A 19,209-nucleotide genomic window follows, 5' to 3' on the forward strand; every position below is an offset into this window, starting at 1 on the left:
CGAGAGTCACTCAAGTTTTTACATGTTCTGTTTGTATCTGCAATATCCATGACACCTGGAATAGCAGCATGTTTGAGAATTTTATAGATGGTTTAACTCGCCTGCGTTAAATTTATGCACTCTCCCCCTCCATACCATAAAGTAAAATGATCTTGGTTGGAACCGGGGAGGGACATATGTGATGATCTCCTTATTCCCAATCTCACCGAAGTAATGTTGTCCCTCTTAGGTCCAATGATCCCTCTTGTTCCTATTTTAGCTAAATTTATCTCCCACGTGGATTCTGACCAATCCATAGCTAATTCCACAGCGGCGGGTAAGTGGGGGGGGTGAAAGAGGTAGACAGGTTCAGGCAGATTCTGGATGAAAGGTTTAAATGCCAAGACAGCTAGAAAACACTTGTTTGTTTCGCAGTGCATGACGAAGCTAATTTCAAACGGGCAAGAATATAATTGCCTGGATTTACATCACACTGTAATATAAATGCATCTGCCAGACTGAGTGCAACCACAAACATCTATTTAAAATATATTTATCTATCTTTTTACTGTAAAAAAATATTGTTCAAGAAATGCTGTACAACAATTTTATTTGTGTTCTTCTCTGCAGACACGGCCAGTGACATTGCTCTTTATTCGGTCAACTCTCTTGTAATGTTCCATAAATATTTACTCCAATTGAGCACATATATTTTTTTTGCCCATGATCAAATCATTCTGTACAAGGTTTTGCAAGTGTAGAACTGTTGTGTAAAATTATACCATCAGCACCAAGGGTATTATGTAAAGGCAGAAACTTTGACTGCACGCACAGCTTGCTGTACTGAACCAGCTACATCTCTGGAGGGAATAGCTAGCCTCTTATTAGATTTTCTACAGCACAGCCATAAGTGATAAATGTACTGCTGAATTCAATGTCAAGTTAATCAATGCTGCCAAAGTTTTGTTGACCAAATGGCAATCCATGAAGCGAGCAGCATTTCTGTAGTCCTGTGACATCTCAGTAGACAGAAGGGTATGAAGCTGGAGTCTTCCTGGTTGGTAAGGGGGTTCTGAAGAGCTGTCAAAAAAAATTCCTGCTATTCGTTTGGATCCCATGCATGTCTGAAGGATTGTTTAAAAATCTGCAGTCACTGAAATGAATCCAGTTTGATGGTTAAAACACTGGCAAATCGATAACTTCACAGATGATGAACTCTTGTCAGGCAAAACATGCAGTAGCTTTAAGCCAGAATGCTACAGATTTATGCGTGGAGTGTCTGTTTTTCTACGAGTTACTGCTCCCACACCTTGAAACTAGCCGACAACTGGAGAAAATTGAAGTAAAGCGTGTACCCTCTTCTATTTGCTGTCATTCAGAACAGTTGGCAGGAAAGTCGAAACAAGAGCAGTCCTGTAAACAAACTGCTGCCACACTTTCAGAAGCAATTATAGTCTTATGAAATATGAATTGCAATTGATTTTTTCTTACTGGGGTTGTTCCGTTACATGTTTTATGCACCCCAGACATTTATTTAGACAGTAATCTGACATGTTTTTGCAAGGAGCGGTGAAAAATGCAATCTTTGTGTAATCTTGAGTGCTTTATTTTGGCTTCCCTTACCCGACATGTAGCCGCCCAAAGATGTGCTTTGATAAAGATACCGAACAGCGCAATTATTGAAAATAAGTAATAAAACTTGTTTGCTGAATACTGATTAACCTTTTTCATGCCAATGACAAATGAACACCATCAAAGCTGCTGGACTACATTCATCACTGTCATCCAGCAGCACATTCTCCATTTGGTAGCAACATTCATTCCTAGCACTAAATGGAAGTGTATTACTGATGTTATATTAGCCTTGCTCCCCCCACAAAAGGCTGCACAAATCTTCGAGCTTACGAAAGCTTTTTTAAAAAACAAAACAAAAATCAAATACCATTAGATCAATTTGATTTAAAAGGCAGAAAATAAAACAAATGTACAATATTGTGTAGTATATGCCCCTAAAGAAGCAATCTGCCATCTGAAAGTGATGCAACTATCTTAGTTATATTTTTGTATTTTATCAAAATTCTGTAATCTTGAAAGTGCCTGTGATCAGTAATCAAAACGATAACTTAATTAACATCAGTTGTACCAGTGGATTGCAGATATTTTAGCAGGCTGGATTTCTATAGCAAACTTTACTATATTCACCTAAAAACCTACATCTTTCACAATGCCTGCGGTCACCTACCTATTCCCCTCCGCTCGGTGTTCAGCTCAGGCTTTATGAAGCGCTCCTCAGACAATATCCTATTTGAAGGGTGCTATGTAAATGCAAATTGTGGTTGTAGAGCTGCACCATAGTGTATAAGATAGCAATAAATTGTAGGCGTTATGCATAAAGTCACAGCACCATTTACCTGATAATGTCATCGATTTCAGATCAGTTTCAGAAACTTAAAATGAAACACTACCAAACATCCATCGGGTGCTGTTATTTCACAGGAGTACAGTGCACTAAAACATAAAAGCCCCATGATTATCACAAATTAAAAACAGCTTTCAACAAAAACATGAACTATTTCTCTTTGATGTCTGAGTTAGTGGTGGGGGAACAAAAAATCCTGCTGCTCTGAGGAAATTAAAAGCTTGCCATGTTTTAGAAATGGAATTCATTAACCATACCGTTCTTAGAAACATATACCAAAACATATTAAAAAGCATTCTTTCTATTGCTTGAATTCTTTCCCTCCAAAAGGTTGAAAATATATCTTGCTCCACATATTTTCAAATACTGCTCTGACATCAGCCACTCGAAGAATCATTTAAATGGATCTCCAACCCATCTGATTGGCCTCCCTCCTTCCCTCCAGCACCCAAGAACAGCAGCTCACCACACAAAAGACTGTGTGCACTCAGTGGTTGGATCTCTGTTGAAGATAGAGCTCTGCTCTCTCTGAGATAGGTTCAACATTCCCACGTGACAATCAGGATACAGTCAACTTTACAGAAATTCCAACCTGCAGTCAGGTGATCCATGGAAACACATCACAAATATCCCTGAGAAGCTCCATAAAGTGTTGCAGGGATAATAATAAATATTTTTATCGATTCATATAGTTCAACTGAACAACATTCCTTATGTTGACAAGACGTCTCAAAGCACTTCACAGGATATACTGTAAAGTGGATTGACTGTGGATTTGTGGGCGAACACGACAGCCAATTTGTGCACAGCAATATCCTACAAACAACCATGAAGTAAATGACCAATTTTGGGGGGTTGGTTGTTGGTCAGGATACCAGGAGAAACTCTCTTCTCTTTTTGAATAGTTCCATGGGATCTTTAATGTTAATCTGGATGGGCAGACCGGACTTTGGTTTAATGTCTCATCCAAAGGGCAGTACCTCCGACAACGCAGCACACTGCATTGGAGAGTCAGCTTAGACTATATGGGTTCCAAGTCTCAACATGGCACTTGAACCCACAACCTTCTGACTCAGGGGTGAAAGTGCTACCAACTGAGCCAGGCTGACCCCTGCAGACTGAGAACTTTGGGCCCTATCTGGATCTGCCCAACACTGAGAACTCTCAGTAATGAATTTTCCCAGAGTTGGACAATTCCACATCTGTACTCAGAACACGCACAGCAATCAACCCCGTAAACTAAACACACAGCTGCTCTAGCTCCTTACCTTACCACACATAAATACAGCAGCCTGGAGAAGTTGAAGGCATCTTGTACCCAGAATATTAAAGTGAGGATTCCTCAGTACACAACAATAAAACAATAATAACTTGATATAGCATTTTTTACTGGGAGGATGTCTCAAATGGGGTTCATAGAATTTACTGTAAACTGTTGTGACTGTATTTTGTAAGCAAACGCGGTAACCAATTTGCAGACAGTAATGCCCCACAAATAGACAGGCAGTAAATGACTCATGTCATCTGGGGGATTGTTGGCCAGGACACTGGGCAAAATTCCTTCCTCTTTTTGAGTAGTGGCATGGGATCTTTAACGTCTGCTGGAAAAGGCAGACATAAGCCCAATTTAATATCTCATCTGAAGAACAGCACATTCACCAATGCAGTACTCCTGCAGCGATGTATCTGAGAGTCACCCTAGACTATGAATTCAAAATCCTGACATGGGACTTAAACCCACAACTGCTGATTCAGAGGTGAGGAAGCCTCCAAGTTAGCCAGGCTGACCCCTATAGGATTAGGCAAAGAGTGAACTAAGAACTATATTTCTCCCCTATATCTAATTTGAGTACTTTGAACTGAAAATATTCCCCCTAAACATAATTTCCTTTTAAAGCTTTACCATTTTTTTCCCTTTATAAGATTGATATTCACAAATATATCCTTCATCCCTCTGTCTGGATGAAAATTAACTTCCTTCCTCTAGCCTCATGCCAGCCCTGAATGAGACCTACACAGGTAAATAGACGAGCAGAGTGAGCCACACACAGAGCGTTACGATTTCTTCTGAGATGCAAACTCCACTTCTCATGCGCTAAGCCCCAGCAGAGGTTTGGAGGAAATTGGAGCAACATGTCAAGTATAGCCCTCAAATACAATGGATATCATGCTCAATTCTCACCAGTGTTGGTTGTAACTATAACAGAACAAGTGATGAACAAAAACTTTTTGAAATATGTACCGATTTTCCAAAAATCGTTTGAAACATTAAAATAACAATGAAAGTTAGTTTAAATGAAGTTTACTGAATATTCAATTACTGTAGATTCAGGAAGCAGGTATAAATTAACATTACACTGGAATTACCCTTAATCAATAAACTGATCAATAAGGATGAATCGTGAACCACAGTCTAAACACAGTGCCACCTAGTGCATTAACACTATTGTTTCTATACAGGAAAACCGTTAACCAGCAGCACGTTACTTATATATTCTACCACTAAAAACAGAAAATAAATCACAAAGAGACCCAACACAATTTATTAATTTTCACGCGAGAAAAATACAGATCTCCATTGGGGGAGAGAACCAAATTTATGTCTATACAGGAGGGAGGGTCAATTGGAACAAGATGCTTTGCTTTCACGATACTATAAAATAAAACATTTTGGAGCTGGAGGGTGCCAACTTTCTTTGTACTCATGTGTTTTCTTTTCCATATCACAGTTTACCTTTGTTTGAGTGAATTCAGCTGAGGTGCAAAGAGATTTGGAAGTGCAGGTTTTGCAGGTTTGGGACATCCTCCCAATGTGAAAGGCGCTCTACAAATGCAATCTTGTTGTTGTAGGTCACTTTGTAGGTCAAAGTGGCATTGCAAGTGATAAAGGTTGTAAAGAAAGCTATTAGTAAGCTGGGCTTGATAGATAGGGGCAGAGTACAAAAATAAAGCAACATTGCTAAGTTTGTATAAATCATTGGTCAGGCCTCAGATGGAGTATTGGATCCAGTTTTGGTCGCTTCGCTTCAGGAAAGATGTTAATGCTGGAGACGGGGTAATGGAGGAGGTTTCTGAGAACAATTCTGGGATGAAGGGCTGCAGTTATGAGGTGAGACTGGAGAGGCTGGGTTTGTTTTCATTGGAGCATAGAAGGTTGAAGATAGAGATGTTCAAAATTATGAGGGGGTTTCCCTGGGTAAATAGGGAGAAGTTATTTCCACTGATAGAGGAATCAGTAGTTGGGGAACACAGTTACAAGATAGCCACAAGAATAGCGAAAGGGCAATGTAGGAGGATTTTTTTTAACCTCAAGAGTGCATGGGACTTTTCACCTAAGTAGGATATGAAGATGGGAGTTGTCAAGAGGGTTAGGGCCTTTGAAAGAGAAGAGCTTGAAGGATTATAGGTGTACGGCAGGGCAGATCTCCTTGCTTTGTGAGCCCCTGCAGACAGGATGGGCCAAATGACCTTCTTCTGTACTGTACATTTCTCCGCTTCTATGTAAATAAACCAAGGTTTGTTTTACCTCCTTTTAGACGAGCGAGCCTACTGTTTATATTACTGAGTGCGCCTATGCTGAATGGGCTTCTTAATAGATCTTACCATCAAAGCCTACATTACTAAATTCAACCCTGGGGGCAACATACAGCTGGAGGCAGTTATCCAAAGTCGAGTGAAAACCTGGTGCTGGACAGGCAGCCGCAGGAAGCTTTTTGTTACAGATATCTCCTGCCTCACTCGGGACAATTTGGACTATAATATATAATAATCATCCTTGCATTTGATTATAGAACTGTATCATGTGGTCGAAATGTCTCAAAGCATTTTGCAGGATTTCCTGTGAAGTGCATTTGTAGGCAAATGTGGTAGCCAAATTCTGCAAAGGCAAACAGCCATTAAGTAAATGTCCCAGCATTGCAGTAAGAGTGTCAGGCTAGGCTATGAGCTCATGGGGCTTGAACCCACAACCCTCTAGATTAATAATAATAATCCTTGCAATTGATATAGCGCTTTTCACGTCTTCTAGACGTCTCAAAATGCTTCACAGAATATGCTGTAAAGTGAATTGACCGTATATTTGTGGGCAAAACGCGGCAGCCAATTGCGCACAGCAGTGTCCCACAAACAGTCATGGATTGAAAATGACCAATTTATTATTGTTTTTTTTGGAGGGATTATTATTAGGCGTGTGGAGTAAGGAAACTTGCCCAAGGTTTCGCCCTGCCTGGAACTGAACCCAGGATTAGCTGAAATGGAATGGGAACAGCTCCCAGGGAAAACCAGAAGCCTAAAACCATTTCCATGTCATCTATGTAGAGATAAAGGCTTTTTAAATGAAATATTCAATGTTCATCTGAGTTACTCTTTATTTAGCATACAAAATGGATTTAAGAAAATGGGCTATTGGCACTCGAGTATCTCAAATGTATTTCTAGCAGTAGTTTGAGTAAAGGAATCGCCACACATATGGTACAGTATTAAACCTTTGCAACTCAACCTCAACCGCTAATTATTCCTTATGTAACTGTATTAGATCAAGTTTAGAGTTCATTGTGCAGTTAGTATTCTATTTGCATTCATTATTGTTCGCTTTGGTTGACCTTTGCAGTTATTCTACAATTAATGGAATGCAATTAATCTGTTTCACTATTTGATGGCTTATTTATCAGATAGGTGTAGCATGGACTAATGGGTCTTGGTGGAAATGAGCTTCTTTTTAATTGGAAGCATTACAGCATTTACCACTGTCTGTGCTCTTGCAATTAAGAACAATTTAGAAGCGTGTTTTTTTTACTATTGTCTACTTGATTAGATTTCTGAACTAACAGACATTACAAATGACAATACTGCTCAGTATTATTGGTCACAATAACAAAAACAGCCAAATTACTTAACTCTGAGAAACACTAACAAGACTCATCAATTTCCCACATTTCTTATTTTTGTTTCACTCCACTTGTGGTGTCGCACAGCTTAAAAAACAAACAAACCGTTCTTATACGGCACACCTTCCTACATCTACTTTATACAATTATAGTTTCCCCAAATCACCGCATCAACACTAGAAGGAATTATTTTTCTTGATTAAGTGCCCATGGCTCTCCAGGGATGAAACAAAGCAAACAATTAATCTTTCTGTATTTGTCCTTGGAAACAACTACAGTACTCAAATGCAAGATAGCAGAGGTACCTGTTAGGAGGCAGACTGCAGTAATTAGACTTGGACTGAAAATGAATGGAGTTGATTCAGAGTCCTTAATCTACTGAGGGTTTATGGCAGGGCAGGGACACACTGGTAATGGACCAAGTGGAAATATTTTTTTAAAAAACCTCTATAAAAATTACTAAACAGCTAGAAAATAATTAACAAGGTCTGGGAATTAAAATCAACTGGACAACCAGAGAATTAGCAAGAACCTGCATTGGAAAACTACAATAATCTTCAGAGATGACTGGTTACAAATTATTTAATGAAACTAAATTTGCTGCTCTCGATTGTGCTGACTGAGTCCTGAGGCTACTTTCACGAAATTTAAGTTATCCATATGGGGTGGGGTGTAAGATAGACCTGGACAAACCAAGACATTTAGAAAAAGGATTATAAAATAACCGTGAATAAATATAAATGAGAATATTAGCATGAATCTCCTGATTTTACTGGTTTATGCCTTACATACCATCACAATTATGTGAATAACTAACACCAGTTAAAATATTTTACATCGAATGCTATATTTAGCAACAATTAATTCCTCATCTTCATTTTATATTGAACACTGAAAGTAGTAGGAAGTTTTTTGGGGAGGGAAAAAATTTTGCAGATTTTTTTTCCCCCACTAAAATGAGATTTGCAACAGAATGTAGAGGAATTAGAAATACTTTTTTATTTAAATTACTCCCATCAGAAATAAGGAAAATTATTATCATAATAATGCTTACAATTGTTATGGCACTTTATCATGTCAAAACATCTGAAAGCACTTTACAAAGTTTTCTGTATAGTGTAGCAACTGTATTATTGGCAAAATACAACAGCCAATTTGCACATAGCAGTATCACACAAACAGCTATGAAATTATTGACAATTTTTTTAATCCAGGAAATTATTGGCCAGGACACTATGAGAAACTACTTTTTCTTTTTGAAAAGTGCCTTGGGATCTTTAATGTTCATGTGAACTGGCAGACGGGACCTCGGTTTAATGTGTCATCCAATGGATAACAACTCACAATGCAGTGCCTCCACAACACTGCATTGGAGTGTGAGCTGAAAGTGGGCATAGAAACCAGAACTACACTGGCATGGTGTAGTTGGGCCAAATGGCCTGTTTCCATGCCATATCGCTCTATGTAATTCTGTTGTACTTGGGTAACTCCTCTGTACCGCATCGCTCAAATAAAATGTTCCACAAGCAATGTCCTTTCTCTCTGTAACCAGGGCTCCCTCTGCCGCCTCTTACTCATCTATACACTCGCTCTTGGCGATGTAATCCGCAGACACGGGGTAAAATTCCACATGTATGCGGTTGACACACAAATCTACTTTGCTTCCTCCAGCTGCGACTCTAGGCCCGCCGATGTTCTGTCAGCTTGTCTGGCAGACATCAGGACGTGGATGAATGAAAACTTCTTACAACTAAATGTCAACAAGACGAAAGCCATACTCCTTAGCTCTTGTCAATGTCTTCTATCCTGCGTCTTTGACCTCCTCAACCTCCCCGGACTATCCCTCAGACTCACCGAACCAATGTGCATCTTTGGCATGAGGATTGACCCACAGTTGTTCTTCCTTCCCCACATCGTCCCTGACCAGGACTGCCTTCTTCCACCTCGGTCACATTGCCCATCTCCCACTGTACCTTACCCCAGACGCATCTGAAACACTTGTGCATGTGTTCGTCACCTCCCGACTCAACTTTTCAATTGCCCTCTTTCCGCTCAACCCAGCTCCACCATGCACAGGATCCAACTGATCTGAAACTCTGCCGCCCGCATACTCACCCGTACTAAACTCCGTACCCCCATCACACCTGTTCTAACCAGGATCCACTGGCTCCCTATCGTGGAATGGATCAATTTCAAGATCCTCACACTCGTTTTCAAATCCCTTCGCTCCCTGGCACCTCCCTGCCTCTCCGACCTGCTTACCCTCCAAACCCACAACCCCCGCTAGACTGGCTCTAGCCTTCTGCATGTCCCTCGTGCCTTCCGTTCCACCATCGATGGCTGCACTTTCAGCCATTACACCCAAAACTCTGGAATACTCTTCCCTCTGCCTTGCCCCTTCCTTCTCCATCTTCAGGTCGTGCATTGAAGACCTTACTCTTTGACCGTGGCTACGGTCACCTCCCCCTCCTCCCGGCTCAATGTCATGCTCTTTCAAGCGCTCTCAGATGCTATCCTGTGCTATATCAATGCAAGCTGTTGTTGCTGTTACAGGGAGCAGATTCACCATCTCCATTGTCGTTAGTGATATTTAGAGCTGATCCAGAATTACCGAACCTTGGGAACGTTCAGCACGAGGAAGCATAGACCATAGGGTCAGAAATGAATGTTTCCAGAGCCAGGTGCCCTGCACGTCCACAAATATACAGCCAACTCACGTTGCAGTCTATTCTGTGAAGTGCTTTGAGACGGCTAGAAGATGTGAAAAGCGCTATATCAAATGCAAGGGTTATTATTATTAGCTAACAAGCTGGCCTCACTCATTTCAATGAAACCGACTAGTCTCCTCCTTGCAACAAAAATTACTCATTGAACAAGAGCAGTAATCCAAGACCCTCTGTAAAAGTGAGAATTTTTTTTTGCTTTGGAAAACAATTCTGAAGGCACTATTCTCCATCTCTCTTTGCTTCTTTTATCCTAACGAGACCCATTTAGCCTACCCAGCTAATTTCCCCAAAGATCCCTTTGACACATCTATCATTAACTATTTGCCCCAAATTCTTTTTCATTTCAAGAACTTGTTTAGCTCCCTTTTGAAACTGTTTTTACAGTTCATTATTCCACTTCCTGCGCTGGTAATTTGTGTCAATTGAAAATCTCTCATCTACTAAAATAGATGATGTAACTTACATTATCTATCTTGGTAGATGAGATTCAATCCACGATATCTTGTGGGACACTGCTATATGAAATTGGTTGAAGCATTTTGCCCCAAAAATATACAGTCATTCGCTTTACAGTATATTCTATGAAGTGCTTTGAGACATCTCAATGACATGATAAGGCACTATATCAAATGCAAGGATCATTAATGTATTATTATGCACATTGGACATCAAACCCCACAATCCTTCACACTTATTTGATTCTGTATTCCATAGCTATATCAAATGCAAGGCTTATTATAACTACTCAGTAAACATACTGATTTGCACTGCAGGGCTATGGGTGAACATGTCAATCACTCAGATCATTTTTATAACAGTAAAAGAGAATTTCTGACCACATTAATGCCCCCACCCCACATGCAAAAAAAATCCAAGGAATGTATGGCCTTCAATATGATTATTTTAACTTCTTGAAATATTATTTCAGTGTAGCAAAAATTGTAAAAAGAATTACCCATGCAGTGGCTATTTTAATATAGGATTCCCATTGCTGCGAATATTGTGATCAACATGTCTGCTGATGAATTATCCAGTTGGTCTTCACATTCTTGGTTGTAACCTTTTCACCAACAGTTTTTCTTGCACTTGGTCCTTTTGTTCTGGAAATACAAAGGGTGCCACTGCTCTTTCTTTCTGCTGCTGTTAATATTCTGTATTTATGTATATTTGTTATTGCACAATTTCTTTCTAGTAGCTTATTGTGATTGGGTGATTGGACCTTGACATTTTAGTTTCTTTGTTTGCTGTTGCTGGGATTGTAATATTTTCTTCAGTATTGATTTCTGTTGTTCTGGAACATTTCCCCAGTGTCTTACAGAGTCTTGTACTTCACTGCTATTAGCCACTCATTTGCTGACTTGTAGTTTGTTTAGTTTAATTAGTTCTGTGTTAGGCAGGTGTGCATGGATTAATTTGAACTCATCTCTGCAATTTTCTTATTTTTCAATTTATTGGTTTTATTTTTTCTCACTGAGAATCTCACGTCTGGTCTCTTTCTTGACTGTTTATTGGGAGCTTTTACCTATCAGGCCCTATAAATGTAAGTATGTTGGTTGGTACATTGAGGTTTTCAAGTTTCACCCATGTAATAATAAAATAACACTCGCATTTCATATAGCATCTTCTCATATCGAAACATCTCAAAGCACTTCACAGTTATAATAATAATAATAATAATAATCCTTGCATTTGATATAGCGCCTTTCACGTCGGGAGGACGTCCCAAAGCGCTTCACAGAACACACTGTAAAGTGAATTGACTGTATATTTGTGGGCGAACGCGGCAGCCAATTGCGCACAGCAATGTCCCACAAACAGTCGTAGATTGAAAATGACCAATTTATTATTGTTTTGTTTTGGAGGGATTATTATTAGGCTCTGTGTGGAGTAAGGAAACTTGCCCAAGGTTTCGCCCTCTGCCTGGAACTGAACTCAGGTCTCTCACTTGCAAAGCGAGTGCTCTAACCACTGAGCCACAAGACTCCACGTCGTGACTGTATCAGTAGGTGAACAATCTCCCCCTCACAGTCGCAACAAAAGATTTTATTCTTTGGGAGGGATGGGATTGTAAGTATTGATCTCCATTGAAATTTTTTTAATATTATTGTTGATCTGATTTCATCCCTGGATTGTCTGACCGCTGTGCTCAATAATCTCAAATTCTCTTCCAGGTAAAAATCAGTCACTCACTCAATGGCTGTCTATGGCCACCCTATTTGCCTACAAATATACAATAACTACACATGACAGCAATTCCCTGTGAAACCCTACATTGTTTTGACATTATAGGTGCTATATTATATATTATAGCTCGAGTCTGAAATGCTGTACACTTGTCCAGCGCCTTGGGACATCCTCCTGACGTGAAAGGTGCTATACAAATGTAATCTTGTTGTTGTTGCTATATCAAAGGCAATAACTGCCATATCAATACTTCTTTTTTAAAAAATCAAATTCATTGCATTTAATGTTCTGTGCAAACGTATTTTTTATGTATTTTCTCATCAGTATGTTTTTGTCGATTTCTGCCACCACTAAATACACATGTGATACCACATCAAACATTGCGGGTTTGCTGATATACAGTCTCACAGGCTATGGAAAGCATGCTTTACCACTAGCTACTACCACAAAAAAGAAAGCAGAACTGATAAAAGAGAATCAAAGAGGGAAGGAAGAGGAATCTGCACAGTTTATTCACCTCCATAATATGACAATGAAAAGTGTGAACTCTAATTAATGGTAATTACAGTGAAGTGCTTTGAGATGTTTCAATGTGAGAAGGTTCTATATGAAATACAAGTATTATATGATTATGACATAGGTGAAACTTGAAAACCTCAACGTACTAACCAACACACTTACGATATACAGGGCCTGACAGGTGAAAATTCCCAATAAACAGGCAAGAAAGAAGCCAAACACGAGATTCTCAGTGAGAAAATAAAACCAATAAACTGATCTTGGAGGAAAGGAAAGTCAGGAAGAGGGAGCAGAAAAAGGCCATTCAAGATGTAATACATTCCATCCTATTTCTCGACAATGTCTTCTAAAGTCTACCTGCTCCATTGGTAATGCTCCTTGCACTGTAAATTTTGAAACAAAATGAAGAGAGAAAACAAACATCTCCACATACAAAACTGCAATTTCACACACAGCCAAACAATGCTGTATGTAAGCAGCACAGATTTCTCTTCTCTCTCCCCCCACCCATATTTTTGGCAGAAATTTAAATGCAATAAAATTTAGCAGAGTCAACCAGGTAAATTGGAGTAAAATATAGAACTACAGAAGCAGCAGGCATGGCACCTGCTGATTTTTGTTTTTTGGGGAAAGAAAGGGTATGATAGCTGCCTATATGTCTAAGACTGGACCAACTCCAATGAATCCAAATCAGCATTTGTCAGAGACCATTTCTTCAATATGGGCTTTGTTGACTTGCTGCCAAATCAGTTACATTTTTTAACAGATTCAACCGGTAGATTTACGTTAAACTCACTGCCGCTATAGAACAATGCATATGGAAGCTATGGAGAAGTCTCGCAGTCTGAAGGAAGGGGGGAAAAAAAGCATTTTTATTGTTCCTTAACATGAAAACATCTTGGAACTCTTTACAGTAATTACTGTCAAGCGTAGAAAGCCATTTTGAATGCAGGAATTCCACCCACCCAAATGAAGGATCCAACATCAAGGTGGGACGAGACCAAGAGGGGGTAAAATACAGAGAAAAACAATTATAACATCTGCTATATTGGAGTTATTGGACACCAGGAACTGAATGGGAATGACAAAAAAGAAACATGACCATCTCCAAGCTCTCCATAACTGTGTTAGGGAGGAAAAAGCGAGCAAATGAGTGTGAGCAAGAGAGAATGTGTGAACAAGTGAGAGAGCTTGAGCAAGTAAATGGGAGAGTGAGTGAGAACGTTTGAGCAAAGTATAAGCGCGAGGAAGTACAAGAGGAAGTGAGTGCAGGCAAGTGAGTGAGAGCGAGCAAAAAAAAACTTGCTGTCTATATCTAGAACATTTTTTTGCATTATACAATTACTTTGCTGCAAATTACAGGAGAGAAAAATTTAACTTCACTGTGTTCATCGGGACAAGATCTCCTGAATCCAATTTAAGCATAACTGAACTCTGGCAATATAGCTGCTTTAGTGCAAGGAGTTTAATGTGCTAGAAAGCACGTTTCACATTTCTCATTGCAGGTACATTCTGTTACCTTACAAATACAAGTTGTTGGGAGGGGGAAAAAAAGAAAGGACCATAAACAATTTACAATAAATAAATAATTATAGTTAAAGTTAATATAGAATGATTTCATGCCTTCTTCACTGAAAGATGGCACTTTTTTTTTAAAAAAAGTACTGAATTTAAACCATTTTTATTTACTATTTATAAAGACTGTGAACGCGATGATGTGCAGTAAAATAATGCTGAATCAAGAAATGATGCCTTTTTTTGGTGAAAAGGGTGGACATAACACACATGAAACAAGCAAAGTAAGATGATAGATAGGTAGATAATAGGTCTGTCGGGTGCAGAAACTGAAGTCATTTTAGTGCCTACACATTGCTTCACTTTAAAATCCAAATGAAAAACTATGAGGACAATTGAGACAAGAGCATTTTGTCACTGGAAGAAACATTTCCGTGCTTCACTTAGGCCAAAAGGCTGGAGACGTAATGGGATCGGAAACCAGCAGATAGAAACAGTGATGGATTTAAGTTATTAGCAGAAGCAAAATGATGGATGGTATTCTGCTTTTCTTAATCTACATCATCATCATCTAGATCCACCAAAAGATATTTTTGTACACTAATAAACTTAGTTAATGCCGAGATAGTCGGAGCAGGATAATCTGCAGTGTTGCACTGCATCCATATCGATCAATAAAATCACTTGTACCAAGGAAAGCACTGTTAACTTCTGACAATCCCAGTCATTAATATTATTTAACACAGCACTAAGTCGACTTTCATGAGGAAGAAAGATTTTTAAGTCCTTTAGTGTTGTACTACTTTTGTCTTCATAATAGGTTTGTAAATACTGCAGTAATGGATTCAATTTAGTGATTACTACTGAATTAGTGGACACTCAATCGACAGTGAAATATTTTATAGTCATGTTCCAACTTGTTCGTTTTTTCACAGTAGTTTTAAGCGCAAGTAACAACATGTGGGTTTGAAAGTCCAAGAAAAGCAATTTTTGAAGGTTTTTTTGGACAGCAACTATTGTTAGGATTATTGGTTTAAAAATGCTTTACTTGATGGGAGATAAAATTCAACAAAGTGCCAGGGAATTTTTTCACAAAAAGCTGGAAATTTAAAACGGCTTAAAGTAATGCAATGTATGGGCATTTAGAAACACTATTTTAACTTTCTAAAGGTTAAAAAGATAGATATGAGTGTAGACCTCACAGCCACTTCACAACAGTAGCTATTGATTCTGAGGACATACCATTTTAAAGTAAAATCGGATAAAGATTTGAAGAGGAACAAATAAAAACATATGAAGGGGGAGCAACATATTGGGGTTAGAGTAATTAGCTCCAGTGGAGGAGCCAGCAGCACCATTTTAGGCTTATTGCGCAGAGATTGTGTTAATGCGCAATCGTGCTTATATTACCCCCAAAAATCTGCCTGTACGCAAAAAGTGGCACACTGTGAGTACTGTGTACTGACTTGTCAACAACAACAACTTGCATTTATATAGTGCCCTTCGTGGTGTATGGCGTCTGGTTGGAGTTCTTTGTTTTCTCGTGGCTCTGATTGTCATCAGATGACCATGCATAACACGGACCAGTCAATTGGCATATTTTGGTCCAACCCCCAAGATGTGTCAATCCGATCTGAGAGACTGGACCGAAATGAAACATGCCAGTTGATTGTCGATGTTAAGTATGAGGATTTAGGATGTACTCATTTTTTTGGATAGCCATGTGTACACAGCACACGTGTTTAAAAAACATAACGCAATCTCTGATGTGTCAAACAGCCTCTGTCTATGCTAAAATCTCTATGATACCATAACAGTTGTGTGAAAGCCTCAATAACCTAGTGTTAACCTGAAGTAATCCATCCAGAACTGTGCAATATGTATCCGCTCCTGCACTAGGCAAAATCACCATTCCATCCTCACTCAGCTCCACTGATTCCCTATCCCCCAGCAGAACTAATTCGAGATCCTTGCCATCAATTTCAAACCTCTCGATGGCCTCATCTCTCCCTACCTCTGCAACCTCCTATAAGCTTACAACTCTGGACACTCTCTCCGTTCAGCAAACACCGGCCTGCTTCACGTCTCCTACCAATCTGTCCCATTATCGGGGGGGGGGGGGTGAGCTCTCAAGAGATTTTGCCCCGCTCAAATTATTCATCAATGCTTATCTGCATTGAGTGCAGTGCCTCCATCTTCCCTCCTTGCCTTAAGACGCATCTTTGATAACATTTGTAGCCCCCTTTCCCTCACCCCCAGCTCCCTCAGCTCCTTCCACCAATTCAACCAGTCAGCTGCGTGATTCACTTTGAGAAATTCTCCCAACATAAAAGTAAATGTAAATTGTTGTCCATTTGCCCAGAACAGGCACTAGTCGAAGTTCCATTGGTGAACCACTGCTTGTCCTCCTCCATCAACAACTTTATCAGTTAGGATACTTGTCACACTGTCTCTTGTGCAATGGCCTGGTGTCTTTACTATAGTGATGACACTAGAACTGTACATGGTACCAACTTTAATGGCAAAGATTTTCACTAGAAAATTCCCATCTTTTTGGTGAAAATCAAAATTTGATAAAAAAAATTCTCCTAAATTTGATTTGCAAAAAAAAAATCAATTTATTTTCAGTGCAAATAATAATCCTTGCATTTGATACAGTGCCTTATCACGACTTTGAGGCATCTCAAAGTGCTTCCCAGAATATACTGTAAAGTGAATTGATTGTATATTTTGTGGGCAAAATGCAGCAGCCAATTGCACACAGCAGCGCGCCACAAACAGGCATGGATTGAAGTGACAAATTTTTTTTATATAAAGGAATTTTACCCCCAGAAAGCGATCCACAAATCGACTAACAATCAGGCTCCTAACAGATGGTCCACACACATCAGTTTCTGGAAATGTGCACACTGATTTTGAATCCAGGATTGCATGACAGATTGCTGGGGAAACAATTTTAGTGCCTATAGAAATCTCACCCATATGTGGATATCTTTGTGCACAAATGGTTGTTTTGAAGGTATAAGAAGGTAAGTCTGTAATACTTACTTTGGAGTTATAGAGAAAGAGGCAGAACATTTGAGTTATAATAATACAATAAGTAATAATCCTTGCATTTGATATAGCACTTTTCATGTCTTCTAGACATTTCAAAGCGCTTCACAGAATGTACTGTAAATTGACTGTAATTTTGTGGGCAAAACTCAGCAGTCAATTGCACACAGCAGTGTTCCACAAACAGTGCATGGATTGAAGTGACCAATTTTATTATTGTTTTTTGTTCTTGAGGGATTATTATCAGGTGTGTGGACTAAGGAAACTTGCCTGAGGTTTCACCCTGCCGGGAATTGAACCCAGGTCTCTCGCTTGCGAGGTAAGTGCTCCAACCACTGAGCTACAGGACTCCACGTTAGAGAGAGAATGAAAAATGGACTGAGAGAAATATGCAGAGAAAGATAAGGTGTGCTACCACGGTGACAGTATAACTCCTGAGTTAGTACTTTTTCAGTTAACATTGCAGCCAATTTGTATTTTGGTAATGTCCAATTATCCACACTGTTTGGATTGGGTACTGACCCATACCTTTCTGACTTAGTGGCAAAATATATTTCGCCCACAAAGTATACAGTTAATTCACATTACAGTATATTCTGTGAAGCGCTTTGAAACGTCTCGAAGACATGATGAGGCGCTATATCAAGTGCAATTATTATTAGTAGTAGTATTATTAAGTGTGCCACCAACTGAGCCAGCCTTGTTTATTTTTGATTGAGTTCCTGTAGCTCAGTGGTTAGAGCACTCGCTTTGCAAGCGAGAGACCTGAGTTCAGTTCCAGGCAGGGCGAAACCTTGGGCAAGTTTCCTTACTCCACACACCTAATAATAATCCCTCCAAAACCAAAAACAATAATAAATTGGTCATTTTCAATCTACGACTGTTGTGGGACATTGCTGTGCGCAATTGGCTGCCACGTTCTCCCACAAAAAATACAGTCAATTCACTTTACAGTGTGTTCTGTGAAGCGCTTTGGGACGTCCTCCTGACGTGAAAAGCGCTATATCAAATGCAAGGATTATTATTATTATTATCAATTTTAATTTACACCTTTATATTACATTTTCAATGATACAATGATCATAAACCAGAAGAACACAAGAGTCTTACATAATTCTCACATTGTGTAGGAAGTCCTGAATCACCAATAGTGTTGAATCTTCTACAGAAACTATTGAATCTTCTACAGAAACTAAAGATATTGTGTGACATTAATGGGGGTGAGTGGAGGGGGGCGGTAGGTGGGGTGAAGAGGAGGTATACGTAGGCACAGAGCAATGGAAAGATCAACCTTTGGCAGACAAGTTCAGCATAACCATTCCAACTACAATGTGTGTGGAGGATGCAGGCTGCTATGACAGTGACAGAAATGGGCCATTATCTTTGTGTAGTCTGGATGTCAGAATTCTTGGCATCAACACACTATGGTGTGAAGTGCCCCTTTGATCTGCTAAATCAATATGAAATTGCAGAATGCATTGTGTGTGACAGCATGACAGAAGAAAGCTGAAACATGTATTTGGCAAGCCACACTCCATGATATATTTAACGGGTTAAAACACCTTTGAGGGCAGGGCAGTCAGTAGGCTCATTTACAGACAATAGATAGAAGGGAAACCCCAACACAGAATACATGTTAAACAACTCGGCTACATAATCTCCATCTATCAGACAGGGATTTTGTACATTTTGAAAAGAGTGAACCATACCTGGAGATAGGCTTCCAGACCCTGCCGTCGCTGCTCCAACACTTTAGGTACCCAGTTTCTCACGTGCTTTGAGGGCATTTCAGGCGTTTTAATGCTTTTCTTCAGCTTTCCAGCAAAACAAAAATGGTTAAACATCAAATATTACAAAAGAAATCAACTATATCACTTCAATCAATGTGAGATGCTGTCTTTCTACCCAAATCATCAATATGCCAACA

The 19,209-nt window shown here is 39.4% G+C and overlaps 1 protein-coding gene across 8 annotated transcripts in view; it reads right to left on the bottom strand.

Moving 5' to 3' along the window:
• LOC103182350 (sorting nexin-24) overlaps positions 1 to 19,209 on the bottom strand; it is an 82,237-nt gene that overhangs the window by 21,574 nt on the left and 41,454 nt on the right. For all 8 annotated transcript variants that reach the window (XM_042333792.1, XM_042333805.1, XM_042333791.1 and 5 more), the window contains one exon: positions 18,992 to 19,096. In XM_042333792.1, the coding sequence (XP_042189726.1) occupies positions 18,992 to 19,096 (105 nt within the window). The remainder of the gene's footprint in view (positions 1 to 18,991; positions 19,097 to 19,209) is intronic.

The sequence above is a fragment of the Callorhinchus milii genome, unplaced genomic scaffold, assembly GCF_018977255.1.
Source record: "Callorhinchus milii isolate IMCB2004 unplaced genomic scaffold, IMCB_Cmil_1.0 Scaffold1, whole genome shotgun sequence".
Taxonomy (NCBI): Eukaryota; Metazoa; Chordata; class Chondrichthyes; order Chimaeriformes; family Callorhinchidae; genus Callorhinchus; species Callorhinchus milii.